The 16,592-nt window shown below is 46.9% G+C and overlaps 1 protein-coding gene across 5 annotated transcripts; it reads right to left on the reverse strand.

Annotated features, from left to right (window-relative positions):
• Positions 1-4,570: 4,570 nt before the first annotated feature.
• LOC133127133 (E3 ubiquitin/ISG15 ligase TRIM25-like) lies at positions 4,571-16,358 on the reverse strand. Of its 5 annotated transcripts, none has more exons than XM_061239805.1 (9): positions 15,700-16,358; positions 14,173-14,268; positions 13,699-13,932; positions 13,424-13,574; positions 7,918-8,031; positions 7,287-7,334; positions 6,863-6,910; positions 6,231-6,278; positions 4,571-5,638 (listed from the first exon to the last, which is right to left on the reverse strand). In XM_061239805.1, the coding sequence occupies exons 1-9, from the start codon at positions 16,288-16,290 to the stop codon at positions 5,115-5,117; spliced, it is 1,854 nt and encodes a 617-aa protein (XP_061095789.1). In that variant the 5' UTR covers positions 16,291-16,358; the 3' UTR covers positions 4,571-5,114. The 5 variants fall into 5 exon arrangements, with proteins under 5 accessions (XP_061095789.1, XP_061095787.1, XP_061095790.1 ...); XM_061239803.1 differs by having other exon boundaries at positions 13,367-13,574; XM_061239806.1 differs by lacking the exon at positions 7,918-8,031.
• Positions 16,359-16,592: the final 234 nt, after the last annotated feature.

The following is a 16,592-nucleotide window of genomic DNA, read 5'->3' on the forward strand; positions in this document are numbered from 1 at the left end:
CTCTCCGGGGAACATGTGGGGGACAGAGGTTCATACCCAGCTGAGAGTCTCTCTCCGGGGAACGTGTGGGGGACAGAGGTTCATACCCAGCTGAGAGTCTCTCTCCGGGGAACGTGTGGGGGACAGAGGTTCATACCCAGCTGAGAGTCTCTCTCCGGGGAACGTGTGGGGGACAGAGGTTCATACCCAGCTGAGAGTCTCTCTCCGGGGAACGTGTGGGGGACAGAGGTTCATACCCAGCTGAGAGTCTCTCTCCGGGGAACGTGTGGGGGACAGAGGTTCATACCCAGCTGAGAGTCTCTCTCCGGGGAACGTGTGGGGGACAGAGGTTCATACCCAGCTGAGAGTCTCTCTCCGGGGAACGTGTGGGAGACAGAGGTTCATACCCAGCTGAGAGTCTCTCTCCGGGGAACGTGTGGGGGACAGAGGTTCATCTAACGGGTGCAGGTCTGACACAAACAACAAGCAGCACTTCAAACTGTGTTATTTCCCCGCACTTCCCCTGTGCTCATCAGTATGTTATGTTCTCTTGTTATTACAGCACCACCATGTGGCCGATAGGCGTTATTACAGCACCACCATGTGGCTGATAGGCGTCATTACAGCACCACCATGTGGCTGATAGGCGTCATTACAGCACCACCATGTGGCTGATAGGCGTTATTACAGCACCACCAAGTGGCTGATAGGTGTTATTACAGCACCACCATGTGGCTGTAAGGCGTTATTACAGCACCACTTTGTGGCTGATAGACGTTATTACAGTACCACCATGTGGCTGATAGGTGTTATTACAGCACCACCATGTGGCTGATAGGCGTTATTACAGAACCACCATGTGGCTGATAGGTGTTATTACAGCACCACCATGTGGCTGATAGGCGTTATTACAGAACCACCATGTGGCTGATAGGTGTTATTACAGCACCACCGTGCGGCTGATAGGCGTCATTGCAGTAACCAGCATCTGAGGCTCTGTCAGGTCCAGGTAATATCATCATATTTCTGAGGGAAACAAGTATCTGGATGCACGCCTATTTGTGAAGGCAGAGAAGTGGTGTTCCACACCACATCTGTCTCCTTTCTGGGGTTATATCTCAGGGGCAGCTCAGAATGGACCCCAGGAAGGTGGCGGCAGTCAGGGACTGGCCCACCCCTGGCACAGTGAAGCAGGTGCAATGGTTTCTGGGGTTTGTTCATTTTTACCGCAGATTCATTCGCAACTTTAGCACTGTAGTGGCTCCCATCACTGCACTCACACGGAACACACACCTTCCCAAGCAGCTTTTACAGAGCTGAAGAAGCGCTTCTCCTCTGAACCTATTTTAATCACCCCTAACCCCTCCCTCCCCTTTATTGTGGAGGTCGATGCCTCAGAGCAGGGGGCAGGAGCTGTTCTGTCCCAGCAGTCGATGGGAAAGTACACCTGTGTGCGTATTTTTCCCGGGCACTTTCACCAGCCAAGAGGAATTACCACGTGGGGGACACTGGTTAGAGTGGCGACACTGGTTAGAGGATTTTGTGACGACACTGGTTAGAGTGGCGACACTGGTTAGAGGATTTTGTGACTGGTCTGCCAATATCAGACGGACACACAACAATCCTGGTGATTGTGGATCGTTTTTCTAAGGTGGCCCACTTTATTCCCCTTCCGAAGCTACAGTCAGCTCCCGAGACTGCCCGACCGGTGGTGGACCATGTTTTTCAGATACAGGGCCTTCCAATAGACGTGGTGTCTGGTCGTGGCCCCCAGTTCACGGCACAGTTTTGGCGTGCTTTTTGTACCTTCCTTGGTGCTACCGCAAGCCTCTCTTCTGGGTTCCATCCAGAGACCAATGGCCAGACTGAACGCACTAACCAGTCCTTGGAGAGCACACTTCGGTGCCTGGCCTCTGCCAATCCCTCCTCCTGGAGCCGTCAACTCGCCTGGGCGGAGTATGCGCACAACACCCTGGGCCACCTGGAGGAGAGCACGAGCGGCTCTCCTGCGTTCGTCTGCCCACCAGAAGGCACTGGCGGATCAACATCGCCGCCCAGCGCCTTCCTACCGGGTTGGGCAATGGGTGTGGCTAGCTACCAAAGACTTGCCATTGCGGGTAGAGTCCCAGAAGCTCACTCCCCGGTATATTGGGCCCTTTAAGATCACACACCGGATCAACCCGGTCACGGTGCGCCTTCAGCTACCACGCACCATGAGAGTGGGCGGCCAGCCAGTGTACACCGTGCGCCGCATTCTGGCCAGTCGGCAAGTCGGCAGGGGGGTTCAGTACCTCGTCGACTGGGAGGGCTATGGACCAGAGGAGTGCTGTTGGGTTCCATCCAGGAACATTCTGGACCCGGAGCTCATCAACAATTTCCATAGACAGGGTTCTGATGGATCGTCTGGGGCCGCTCCTTCTCCTTGAGAAGTATTCAGTTAGAAATTAGAAATTAGAAATAGAGAAGGGACCTAGTTTGTTTTTCTTTGGGTTGGTTAGTTCCCAAAAACCTTCCCTATTTTTTGTTCTGGGTTCCGCTTCTGTTTAGCCTGTTCGAGACTGCCGGTAAAATATCTTGTTTTGTTTCTCCTGACCAGTATAGCTCAGGTCAGTTTTTCTGTTGGCAGATCTCTGGGGAGTTTGGTTCCCTTTTTCCATTCTTTCCTCACCTATTTTAGTGGTTATCCAACTTATCGTTGGTATAACTTTGCGATCCCTTCCGGGATCCCACCCCTGCTCCCTTACAGGCTTGGTTTGAACTCCTCGTGTCCTCTCCCTCATTTACTCCTGGTTTAACAGCGTAAATGTGCTGTTTGGAACATTGGTCTGTGCAGTGTCCTGATTCACTGTTAGTGGCACTAATATCACCCAATTTTAGGTCCTTAGACCTAAAGGTTGGTTATAGTTCTCAGAACGTTACATTTGTAAAGTTTTCTGGGAGTTCTTAGAACTTTTATTTATAAGGTTTATTAACATTCTCACAACAATCTTATCTCTCTGGCCGGTCCTCCCAGGTGTCCTGGGCTGGAGGAGTGTCAACCTCGCAGCCTTGTTACAGGAGTCCCTTTTCTCCATCGACACGAGATCCCTTGGCCCCGTTATCTCTGCTCATGGCATCTCCTATCATTGTTATGCCGATGACACCCAACTCTTTCTCTCCTTCCCCCCATCAGACACACAGGTCTCTACCCGTATCTCCGCCTGCCTGAGAGACATCCAGAGCTAGATGGGCAACCACCATCTAAAGCTCAACCCAGGTAAGACGGAGGTGATCTTCATCCCTGCTTTAACCTCTCCCTTCTCTGATTTCTCCATCTCACTAGGGGATACCACAGTGACCTCATCCCCTCGTGCAAGAAACCTTGGAGTGGTGATGGACAACAGGCTATCCTTCTCCAAGAACATTGCTACGGTGACCCGGGCGTGCAGGTTCTTCCTGTACAACATCCGGAGAATCCAACCCTTTCTCACCACCTACTCCACTCAGCTCCTTGTTCAAGCAATGGTCCTGGCCCGCCTGGACTATTGCAATTCTCTGCTGGCTGGCCTTCTAGCATCTGCCATCAGACCCCTACAACTCATCCAGAATGCTCAGCATCCTGCACTCAAATTTAAAACTTTGGTGCTTGCATACCAGGCAGTTAAAGGATCAGCCCCTGTATATATTCAATCCCTTATCAAGACCTATACACCAACAAGACCCCTCCGTTCTGCCACTTTGTGCCGTCTGGCGCCTCCCCCTCGCCACACCTGCACTTCACGCTCACGACTGCTGTCTGTCCTGGTCCCACGGTGGTGGAATGACCTCCCGGTGGATGTCAGAACGGCAGAGTCTCTGACCTCCTTCAAGCGCAGACTGAAGACCCATCTCTTCAGGCTACACCTTTCCCTCCCCAACTCACAATTACCGTGATTAGCCTTAGACCGTAATGGCACTTATGTATAGATATCGTTACTTGTATAGGTATTGTTGTTTTTATTGGCTGTTGTATTGTTGTATTCTAGCTGCCAACTGTGGTATGCTAGTTTGAAAGTTGATTGTACTCTTCAAGGGTTCTGAATTTCTGTATGTTTACACTAGGACTCGGAACTGTACTGTCCTCTCAGGTCCACTTTTGCACTTGTTCTTGTGTTTGATTTGCACTTTGTTGTACGTCGCTCTGGATAAGAGTGTCTGCTAAATGCCACGTAATGTAATGTAATGTAATATAAACCTCATTCTAGGTTACCTGAGCATGTAATTTTTTAGGCCAACTTGGAAACGTTCTGTGCAACTTTCGAAAAACGTTGTGAGGGAAAACATTCTTAAATCACACCTTGCTGGAACATTTTCTTGGGAATGTTATGTAAACAACGCTCTAAAACAGCTATTACATCGCATGTTTCTAGAACGTTCCAGGTACTTTATTTTGTAGAATTACAGTGGAACCTTCTTTGAACCCATAGACAACGTTAATTAATATTCTCATAACATTCCCTGTTAGGTAGGAAACTGATATTCTATTCTCTTATAGAGGATTTTTAATAAGAATTACATAAAGCCTCATCAATTATTGCCCAGCCCCTTAAGAACTTACACAACCACACACTGCCACAGGGCCTGCAAACCATCTATTGATTTATTTTATTTCATTCTTCTGGTAAACAATCACAGCATATAGTACCTGCCCAGTACAACACAAAACAACAACAGCCATGAAACCCAGAGTCTTACTGACTTTACAGCAGCTGCTTCATATAAATGCCTTTGCCACAAACACTCTGACTAATCCCACACTGGATGAGTTGCATGGGGAAACCAAAATGTCTAAAAATACCCTTTAATAAAAGCTGAGAATCTGCATGTGAATAATTTTACTACAGAATTATGGTTGTGGGGTAAAGAGCCAAATCAAGAAGAAAATGTCTTTGATCCAAACATGGAGCTCACTGTAATAATGGAGCCCATGCTTTAGAGTGACTGGATCTGCTTCAATGTGACCAAAATGATGTTTCCTCAGTTTCAGTTCAGTTCATTATTTCATTCATTTAATCATTTGAGGTTGAAGATTGAACTGCATTTAATTCATTTTGTCTCATGTCAGTGTTTTTCCCTCTTTTTAATTACAACTGATCTTCCCTTCACTTTCTGACTCATCACAGATCACACAGTTTTATAGAGGATCTATAAAAAACCCAAAACCCAGGGTAGAGGGGCTGAGTGAATGTGGTCTGGAAACTGTGCAGGAGGGTCATTGTGTCAGAGACGCTGTAGAAGGAGAGAGTTCCTGCCCCGTGATCCAGGTACACTCCTATTCTGGAGGAGGAGGGAGCAGGGATGTGAGTGCGCTCATTATTGTGCCAGAATGAGTAACTGGAGGGAGTGCAGTGCAAACTCCAGGACTTGTCATTACGTCCCAGAATACAGTTATCACCCTTCCCTTTCCTGCTGATGTCTTTATATGACACTGCTATTAAAACGCCATCTCCTCTCCACTCAGCCTCCCAGTAACAGCGTCCAGACAGACCCTCTCTGCACAGCACCTGGTCCCAGTAGTCAAATCTCTCTGGATGATCAGGATATGACTGGATCTCTCCCACACTGGTCACCTCTCTGTTCCCCTCAGACAGACGGAGCTCTTCATGCACTGTGTTGGGGTCCAGTGTGAGCCCACAGGAATCTGATGGAGCAGAATGAGAGAAGAGCTCAGTGATCATGATAAACTGCCATATTTAAGAAACATTTAATTTCACATTTCACTCCTTTGTAATGTTATATAATTATTTTTATCTCTTTAAAAAGTAATTCTGGGGCTGAGCATGGGCACTGTATCTCTACCTATTTAATGAACTAAATCAAGTTCATCCTGTTTCAGCCTGTTTTCCTGCTGTAAATTCAGCAGCTCCATCATAACTCTCATGCTACATACACACAACCACACATACACTCACACTATTCAAAACATTCAGAAAATTGCTCTGTGTTTTTGAAAGCAAAAGCAGTTCACAATGTATTTCATGAGTAATTTTAAGTCTTTTCCCCTTTAAGTTTTATAAACACTTGAAGAAGGAGAGAGGAGAGGACAGGTCTTTTCACTTCCTGTTTGATGAGACAAAGCCTTTTTCCAGCATGATCAGCTCCAGGGTTTTACAAATGACAAGCCCCACCCCTCCACTTTTGGGAAGGAGGAGGAACCAACAGTCTGAACCGAATCTGCACCCTAACCCCCTTGCCCCCCGCCCCCCCTAATTTAGGTTTAATAACAGACTCACATTGTAAGAAGTCCCCTCTGGTCTTGGGCTCCAGAATATGCTCTTCTACTGTAGGGAGAGATCACAAGAAAGACATTTTATGGTGGCCTGTAGCATAGTGGTCAAGGTAAATGACTGGGACACGCAAGGTCGGTGGTTCTAATCCTGGCGTAGGCACAACATGCACGGGCACTGTATCTGTACATATTAACGAAACTAAACTAACTAAATAAAGTTCAGCCTGTTTTCCTGCTGTAAATTCAGCAGCTCCATCATAACTCTCATGCTGCATACACACAACCACACATACACTCACACTATTCAAAACATTCAGAAAATCCCTCTGTGTTTCTTAAAGCAAAAGCAGTACTCAATGTATTTCATGAGTCGTTTTAAGTCTTTTCCTCCTTAAGTTTTATAAACACTTGAAGAAGGAGAGAGGAGAGGACAGGTCTTTTCACTTCCTGTTTGATGAGACAAAGCCTTTTACCAGCATGATCAGCTCCAGGGTCTTACAAGTGACAAGCCCCGCCCCTCCCTCCTGCCAGTACTCCACTTTTGGGAAGGAGGAAGAACCAACAGTCTGAACTGAATCTGCACTCTAACCCCCTTGCCCCCCGCCCCCCCTAATTTAGGTTTAATAACAGACTCACATTGTAAGAAGTCCCCTCTGGCCTTGGGCTCCAGAATATGGACTTCCGCTGTAGGTAGAGATCACAAGAAAGCCGTTGTATGGTGGCCTGTAGTGTAGTGGTTAAGGTAAATGACTGGGACACACAAGGTCGGTGGTTCTAATCCCAGTGTAGACACAACATGCACGGGCACTGTATCTGTACATATTAACTTAACTAAACAAACTAAATCAAGTTCTTCCTGTTTTCCTGCTGTAAATTCAGCAGCTCCAGCATAACTCTCATGCTACATACACACAACCAGACATACACATTCTCACACTTTTCAAAACATTCAGAAAATTCCTCTGTATTTTTGAAAGCAAAAGCAGAACACAGAACTGAATCTGCACTCTAACCCCCTTGCCCCCCGCCCCCCCTAATTTAGGTTTAATAACAGACTCACATTGTAAGAAGTCCCCTCTGATCTTGGGCTCCAGAATATGCTCTTCTACTGTAGGGAGAGATCACAAGAAATACATTTTATGGTGGCCTGTAGCATAGTGGTTAAGGTAAATGACTGGGACACGCAAGGTCGGTGGTTCTAATCCTGGTGTAGCCACAACCGCACAGCTGTTGAGGCCCTTAACCCTGCATTGCTCCACGGGAGGATTGTCTCCTGCTTAGTCTAATCAATTGTACGTCGCTCTGGATAAAAGCATCTGCCAAATGCCAATAATGTAATGTAAAGACATAACATATACATATCTATCATAACCCTAAAGCTCGTAAAGGCTTCCTTGTCTGTAATTGGTACAACTCTGGTCCCCATGTTGACAAACGCCAATAATGGACACCCTGATACGCTAAGGAAGTGATTGACACCTGACCAATCAGAAACAGTTGGTCCTAAAATTGGTGGACTGGAGATGGTTTGGTCATTTAAAGTGACAGAGTCATTGCCAAAACTTTTCTATTGTATAACACATTTTGTTATTAAATCTCTTTAATTCTGCAGTATTTGTGGTAGAACTGAGCATGCATGCTTCCCATAGCCAACGCAGCATTAATGCACCCCCTTCCCCCATCAGCCTAACCTGAGGACCTGGAGAAAATCCACACGGACAGGAGGAGAACCAGCAAACTGCACAGGAAAACGCCCCAGCATCCAGACCCTGGACCCTCTCGCAGTAAGATCACAGTGCTACCCACTGCACCACCGTGTCACCAAACATGAAAACACACAAACATTAAACTTGATGAAGCATCAGTCATATTATTGTCACAAGCTGGTATGTAGGCAGCATTTAAAAGGAAATTATAGATCATACATGTCCAGGTTAAATTCAGAGCAACAGGACTCTTTGATCTGCTGTTGTATGCATTAAACAGAAAGATCCACAGAGTTTAGATGATCAAAAACCTGCCAATGCCTGTGTGAGTGTGTGTGTGTGTGTGTGTATGTGTGTGTGAGTGTGTGTATGCGTGTGTATGCGTGTGTATGTGTGTGTGTGTGTGAGCAGGGTGTTGTGATGTGTCTAGTGTAGTTGTGCAGTAGTTAGAGGGAAGGTGGATGTCTGCTTCCCACCTGCTTCAACCCTCTTGCTTACAGCTCACTGCCGCTGGCTAGCCCCTGTGGTGAACAGGGAAGCAGCCGAGTGTGTAAGCCTTCCCTTGCCAGGACACAGCCTCTCCTTCACCAAGACTCCTACCAGGCCTCCTCGTGACCACACAAGGTCACTGGGTGCCTTGCGGCCCCAGGCAAGCTTCACAGGGGATCTCGGAGCTGCAGTGGTCCCCAGAGGTGTGATGTGCACGCCCGCAGTTGTGGACATGCCCTGGCGTCCACCAACCACTGTCCCGCTGCCTTGTGGGTAAGTCCAGAAAGACAAAGGCTAGGGGAGCACACCCTGAGAGAAAAGCTGGTGCTGGCAGGTGCACCACAGGCGGTCCTCCAACAGACTGGAACTCCGGCAGCCTCCTGCAGCTGTGAGTAGCTGGTTGTCCTGGATCATTTCCTTGCCATCGGAGTACAACTCCCCACAGCGAAGAAGTGCTGTTGGAGCAAGCGCATCCACTTCATCACTTAAAATAACCTCAGCGCGCAGGTATCTGCTACTGGCATAGTGAGTTCCATCCAGACCCCTGCCAACCTATCAAGTCTACTGGCGATGGGGTGCCTGGTGACGGGGGCAGAACTGAATGATCTGGAAGCTCCTAGCTAGGTCCCTGCACAGTTGCTGCACAGGGCTATTTGGTCGTGAGCAGCTGGGGTTTTGAGTGGCAGCTGCTCCCGGCAGAACCCTGTGTGTCTGAGCAGCCCTATTAAGGACCACACTGCTCTCCCCAGTTGGGAGATCTAGAAAAGGTGACCTAAACATTGCCCATTCAGACTCTCCTGCATGGGATACTGCGCCCATCAGGATATTCCGTTTTGCGGTCCAAAACAAAAAAGCAAAATATATTCCTATGACTTGCAACATGGAATGTCAGGACCCTCTTGGACTCCACAACACCGACAGGCCCAGTCGAAGGACTGCACTGATCGCGGCAGAGCTGAAGCGCTACAACATTGACATTGCTGCTTTTTGTTGTACATCGCTCTGGATAAGAGCGTCTGCCAAATGCCAATAATGTAATATAATGTGATGTTAAGCGAGACCAGACTCCTGGGTGACGGATCACTCAAGGAAGAGGGAGAGGGCTACACCTTCTTCTGGAAAGGTTACCCCACATGGTGCATGGTGTGGGCCGGGCCATCAAGAACTGCCTCCTGCCAAATCTCACGTAGACACCGACTGGCGTAAGTGAAAGGCTTATGTCACTCCGCATCCCCCTCGTCGGAAAGCAATATGCCACCCTCTTCAGTGCTTATGCACCCACCCTTTCATCAGAAGAGGATGTGAAAGACCGCTTCTACGAGATGCTGGATGAGGCCCTCCGCAAAGTCCCCAAAAATGACAAAATCTTGCTGTTGGGTGATTTCAATGCAAGAGTGGGGAAGAAAAGAGACATTTAGAAAGTCGTGATTGGACAACACGGCATCGCACCAAAGCAAATGGGTTAAGACTCCTAAGTCTCTTTTCTGAACACAATCTCACCATTACCAACACCATATTCCAGATGAAAAATAAATACAAAACCTCCTAGATGAACCCCCGGTCCAAGCACTGGCACCTTCTGGATTACATCATTGTCAGGCACTCGGATCTGAGGGATGTCCACATCACACGAGCCATGAGAGGGGCGGAGTGCTGGACCATCGGATGATCATGGCCACGCTCAAAATGAGGATCTGCCCAGCAGTATGCCTCAGAAAGTCCACCAGAAAAAGGCTGCAGGAAACAGAGGCATGCAACAGCTTCCGCGGTTCCCTAGCTAATCAGCTGGAGAACATTGATTCTCTCCTGGGCATAGAGGGGATGACCGATGGCAAGTGGTCCTCCCTAAGTGCTTCACTTTATGAAACAGCAGCCCAATCTATCGGCTACAACAGGAAGAAACACCAGGACTGGTTTGATGAAAACTCTCCTCAACAGCATGCATAAAGCCCATAAAGCCTCACTCAATAACCCATCTTCTGCAGCCCTTAAAACCAAATGGCAAGACCAAGGGAGAGACGCACACTGCTGGACGCACATTAGAAACCAGTGGTGGGTACACAAGGCAGAGCAAATACAATTCTGCAGACAGGTATGACATGCATACCTTTTATGATGCAGTACAGGCCACTCATGGTCCAAGAACCTACACTATCAATCAATCAATCAATTCGATCAATTTTTATTTGTATAGCGCTTTTTACAAAGGGCCTTTGTCACAAAGCAGCTTTACAAAGAGTACGCCTAGGGCAACAGTGGCAAGGAAAAACTCCCTGGCAACAGGAAGAAACCTTGAGCAGAACCTGATACAGTAGGGGAACCCATCTGCCGCTGGTTGACACCGGTTTGTAGAAAGAATGGTTTTAAACAGAAAACCAGATTAATAAAAGTGCATAAATGTCCAATTAGAAAGTTGAAGCAGAAATGAGATTGAGGGATGGCAGGAACTGCAATGGGTGGCACTGTCAGGCAAGGGGACTTGCTGCTACAGCTGAATCAGCAGTGGCAGGAGGGAGTTGTACAGCTGGTCTTGGGCTGGAGCTCCGGGCCAGGAGAGGGTGCACAGGAAAAGTTGGGCTCGCGCTCCGAGCAGGTGCCCGGAGCGGGGAGAAGAGGAAAGTAACATTGTTATGGGGTCCAGATGGTAATTGATCAATCACAACAGGAGGGAGAGGTGCCTGTGTACGATAAGGAGAACCCCGGCAGAATAAGGCTATAGCAGCATAGCTAAGGGAAACAGAGGCAATGGCCAACACAGCCATGAGGGCAGGCTTGAGACAGTCACCACCAGACCATGACTGCCTATGCTTAACACAGCACTACCAACAATGATCCACTGACAGCACTGACTGGCACTGGCAAAGTTCAGGCAAAAATCATGCTCCACAGGCTTATCAATACCATCACTGAAGACCTGCTACCAGATCTTGGACATGATTTTCACCTCACGGCAACTGCAGGAAAAATGTTGTGAACAAAAAAGTTGCCAGCACCAGCACCAGCTCTCTCCAAGGCATTTGACACCACACATTGTGACCTCCTGTGGAAAGTCCTTCTGCACTATGGCTGCTCAGCGAAGTTTGTCAACATCCTGCGGCAGTTCCATGATGGAATGATGGCCAAGGTTAAAGTAGGTGGACTGGAATCTGCCCCTTTTGGAGTAGGTACCGGTGTGAGACAGGGATGCGTTCTTACTCTGGTCCTCTTTAACATCTTTCCCCGATGTGTAACAACACTTCTGCACAAGGAAATGGAAGATGGAAGTGGGGTGACCCTGGACTTCAGACTGGATGGGAACCTCTTCAACATCAGGAGGCTCCAAGCTACAACAAAGCTCCAGTCTGTGATGATACTGGAGCTCCAGTAAGCTGATGACTGTGCCCTTGTGGTGCACACACCAGAAGCCCTGCAGGCCACTCTTGCAGCTGCTGCGAGAGCATACAGCAGAATGGGACTGTCTGTTAACACCTCAAAAACAGAAGTCCTCTGCCAGTGGTCATCAGAAACCAATTGTCTTCTCTGTCGCAGATTCCCAACTCACCATTGTTCCACAAATACCTTGGAAGTATCCTCTCAGAAGACTGTAACATTGATCAGGACATCCAAAACTGGATCAAGCAGGCCTCATCCTCCTTTGGGCGGCTGAGGAAAAGAGTTTACAACAATAGCAATCTTCATCTACAGACCAAAGTTGCAGTTTACAAGGCAATATGCATTTCCACTCTCCTATACGGCTGAGAGACATGGACCATCTACGCCCGCCATATAAAGATGCTGGAGTCATTCCACATAAAGCGCCTCCAACGCATCTTAAAAGTGACTCAGCAGGATTGTGTTCCACACTCTGTGGTCCTTCAGAGAACCAGCTGCAGGAGCATAGAGGCCACCATCATGCACCAACAACTGAGATGGCTTGGCCATGTTATCAGGATGCCAGCCAGCCGCCTGCCGCGCAAGACCCTGTATGGCCAGCTCCACCTAGGCCATTGTTCTGCAGGGGGTCAAAAAACGAGGCTGAAGGACAAACTAAAGACCTCCCTAAAAAAGTGTGGAATAAAGTCTACTTCCTTGGAAGCTGCCACTGTAGATCGCTCCTCCTGGGGTGGACTCTGTCAACAAGGAATACAGCTGGCTGAGGAGCACAGAATTGAACATCGTCTGGCAAGAAGCCAGAGGAGAAAGGCATCCATGTTGGCACCTGTTTCATCGGGTCAGGCTTTCACTTGCCCTGTCTGTGGCAGACAGTGTGCATCCCGCATTGGACTATACAGCCATCAAAGGACCACAAACAGTAGTGTCGCACACGATGGACTATCTTAACTTATGTGTGTGTATGTGTGTATGTGTGTGTGTGTTTGTATGTGTGTATGTGTGTATGTGTGTTTCCACAAGTGCTGCATAGCAATGAAAGTGTCACAAGATGTTTTGCAGGAATACTTTGGTTAAGGCCTGTGTGTGTTAAGAGTTCACTGATGAGGGGCATCGCTGAAAAGGGTGATTTCTGTATGCCAGAATGAAAACAATCATCTTTAGCCTGATTTTTACCTGAGGTGTGCATTCCTGTTGAGAGCTGTAATTCCTGCACGGATCACCCATTAAGATGTCAATACCATCAAATTAAATTAGACAGTCTGCACTTTGAACTCATATTCATTGTTTTGGATCAAATGTCCTGGACTACAGAGGCAAAAGAACAAGAATGGTGTCACTCTTTAAATATGTATGGATACCTACTAGTTATATTCTGGCCAGAAGGACCACCTCATAACACACTGGGTGTTTTCAATGTCTCATCCCTGCACATATTGTGGCTCATTTGGAGCTTCAAGTGTCACTCCACACTGTGATATATAACCTGTGAGACAGACTGAAATGTCACTCAACCCTCTCATTAATAATATATAACCTGTGATAGTGCCTTTCAGGATCTAAAAGTGAATCTCACCAGTGTGTTGTGTGGAGTGCCTAAACACACTTTCTGCAGCAGGGCTTCTCCACCAACCTTTTCCAGAAACTTTGACCAACTCCGCCTTGAAAACATCCTCCATTCGCTCTTTCAGTTCAGAGACAGATTTCCTCACAGGCTCAAAAGAGACGTGTGGACTGACAGTGATGCTGGGTAAGTCTCCAGGTGCACAGAGAGACTGACAGCTCTGCAGACAGACACGCAGACAGACAGAGAACAGTCTCTGTACAGATCTTTGTAAATGAGGAACACACCTCACCATGTATGCACAATGTACGTAGTGCAGACTGTCAGAGAGCCAGTGATGTTACCTGGAGGAAATGGATGTGATCCTCTGTGTGTGAAAGCTGCTCCAGCTCAGCATCTCTCCTCCTCAGCTCAGCAATCTCCTGCTCCAGTTGCTCCAGGAGTCCTTCAGCCCAACTCACTTCAGCCATCTCCTGATCTCTGATCAGCTCTTTCACCTCAGAGCACCTTCTCTCAATAGAGCGGATCATCTCAGTTAAGATCCTCTCACTGTCCTCCACTGCTTCCTGTGCTGAGTGCTGTTAGGAGACACAGAGAGAGGAGGGCTGTACATTTTAACTAGGCCTTTCACTCAGCTCTTACTGGGACCCCAGACAGCCTGTTCCCCACAGAGTGGCTCAGTGGGATTGAGCCCCACAGGGCTGGAAAGTGGCCCAACACTGGGCTCCTCACTGGCTGACTGGAGGAGAGCCCTGACTGAGCCCTGAAATGGCTCTTCCAGCAGCCAGCTGTTGTCTTCTCCTCTGGTCAGTACCCACCTTGAGTGACTGCACAGCCTGCCTCAGATCCTGCAGCTCCTTCTCTCTCTCCTGGATTCTCTGCTGGAATTTACTCTGTGTCGCCCCCAGCTGCTTCTGTGGACAGATTGATCATTTCCCCTCAGGTAAATGTTAATAGTTCAATTGTATTGTATCATAACACAATGTTGAACAACATTCTCATATTCAAAATTAAACTGATAACACTTTTCAATAATGTTACATGAATTAGCATGAACTAATGTAGTTAACTCAATTCCTACTCAGTACTTAATCTATACAACTTTCTTTAGGTATTTGTACATCATTAATTCATGTTATCAAATCCTATCAAGTTCATGCCAATTCATACTGGAATGAAAAAGAAAAAAAAACAGTTCATATATTTAGTATTGGTTTACTAATTATACATTTATCCTATGGCTTGCTAATGTGGAAATATCCATGTAACAAATGCATTAGTTTGATATGTATTAACGAATGACATATTAATGATAACTCATGATAACTAGATACATATTATTTCATGGTTAAATAATGTATTTGTTCCTCATTACAGTAAATCCTCAAATTGTGTCTGGGATTCTATTTGAAGCCGGGCCTCGGATAATATCCGGGGGCGTGGCCGATTCGGACAAATAAAGGCCGGCCCCCAAATACAAATACAAGGTAATATTGCCTACCAGTTGGGCTATCAGTCCATGAGCACTAGAAGACATTGTTTCGATTTAACTCAATTAAATAAAAGAGCTAAATGTTAAGCTTAATATTTTATATTGTTGGTTGGTTTAATACTGTTGCCAATGAAAAGTCGCTGTCCTATACCGTGGGTCTCCAACACGTTGCTCTCAAGCTACCAGTCGCTTGCCGCCCCCTTCTAAGTAGCTTGCCAAAGGCTGAAGCAGTATACATTTAAACACAATTGTTGCCGCGAGGCATTCCAGCCTACGAATTTAATAAAAAGTAAATCAGGCAAATTTAAAAATTAACTCAATTTAGGCTACTTGGCTAGGCAATAAGGTTTCCATGTATTTACAGCACAGCGCACGTTCAATGAATTAATGAAAGCGGCTTCCTTGGCTCGCAATAAACAGATGGGTGGAAATCCCGACACTCTTTCAACTACATAAAACTTAATAGTGAACCATCAAATACCCCCCAGATTTCAGTGCCCATCAGTCCCAATATTTAGCAATAGAATCAAACAGTCCAAAAGTAAATTAAATCCCAAACCAAAGCGAAAATCTTTTGATCGCCTACCGGTATGCTGCTCCAAACGAAACGCATGTCTCACAATAAAACGCAAAAAAAAGATCCTTAACTTGCTGTTATCTACGCTAATTTGTTATTGTTCATGAAGGCGTGTCTGGCAAGTTGTTATTTTATGGATTCTGGACTTACATGTGATTTATTGTGTTTGAGAATATTTGCAATAAACTAAGTCTGTTAAGACTTACCAAACGGTGTTTCCTGATTAGCCTACACTAATTGATTTCTGAACGGTTACAGGAAGTGTTCAGTCCTTACCTGTTTCTCAGTCCTTTCTGCTGCAGCTGAGACTGTATCATGGCGTCTGTGTTCATCCATTGTACAAAGATAACAGATACACTGCTGATCGGTACGACAGTAAATCTCCAGCAGTTTGCCATGATGAGAGCACATTTTCTCCTGCAGGTTTCCAGTGGCTTTGACCAGTTTGTGCTTCTTAAAGGCAGGAGATTCATAGTGAGGCTGGAGGTGAGTTTCACAGTAAGAGGCCAGACACCCCAGACAGGACTTGATGGCTTTGCTCTTTCTCCCAGTGCAGAAATCACACACCACGTCTCCAGGTCCAGTGTAACAGTGAGCAGGAGGAGCAGCTTGGAGTCCTGTCTTCTTCAGTTGCTCCACCAATTCAGCCACTAAGGTGTTTTTGTTCAGAACTGGCCTTGGGGTGAAGGTCTGTCTGCACTGGGGGCAGCTGTAGACACCAGTATGACCATCCTGATCCCAGTAGCCATTAATACAGCCCATACAGTAACTGTGTCCACAGGGAGTAGTCACCGGATCCTTCAGTAGATGCAGACAGATCGAACAGCTGAACTGGTCCTGATCCAGTAAACCTCCACCTTCAGCCATTTCGCTGCTCACACTGACAGAGTTTAGTTTAGTTTCTCTGAAAGAGACAGAGTGTAGTGGAGTTTCTCTGAAACTGAAACTTTAATAAGAAAGATTTCCTGGTTCTGCTCATAGCTGCAGGAGGTGTTGGCCAAGTGGAGCATAGTTGAGATTTTATCATAATTAGCACATGCACAAGAGTGCATATAACTTGTTTAGAAGCCTGCATGGTGATCCCTGAATGACTGTGTAGGAACAGAATGTGCATTGTTGAGTACATGAATTACTTTCATATGTACAGGTGTAGCCAGTTTCTAAAGGGA

The sequence above is a fragment of the Conger conger genome, chromosome 4 (genome assembly GCF_963514075.1).
Source record: "Conger conger chromosome 4, fConCon1.1, whole genome shotgun sequence".
Lineage (NCBI taxonomy): Eukaryota > Metazoa > Chordata > Actinopteri > Anguilliformes > Congridae > Conger > Conger conger.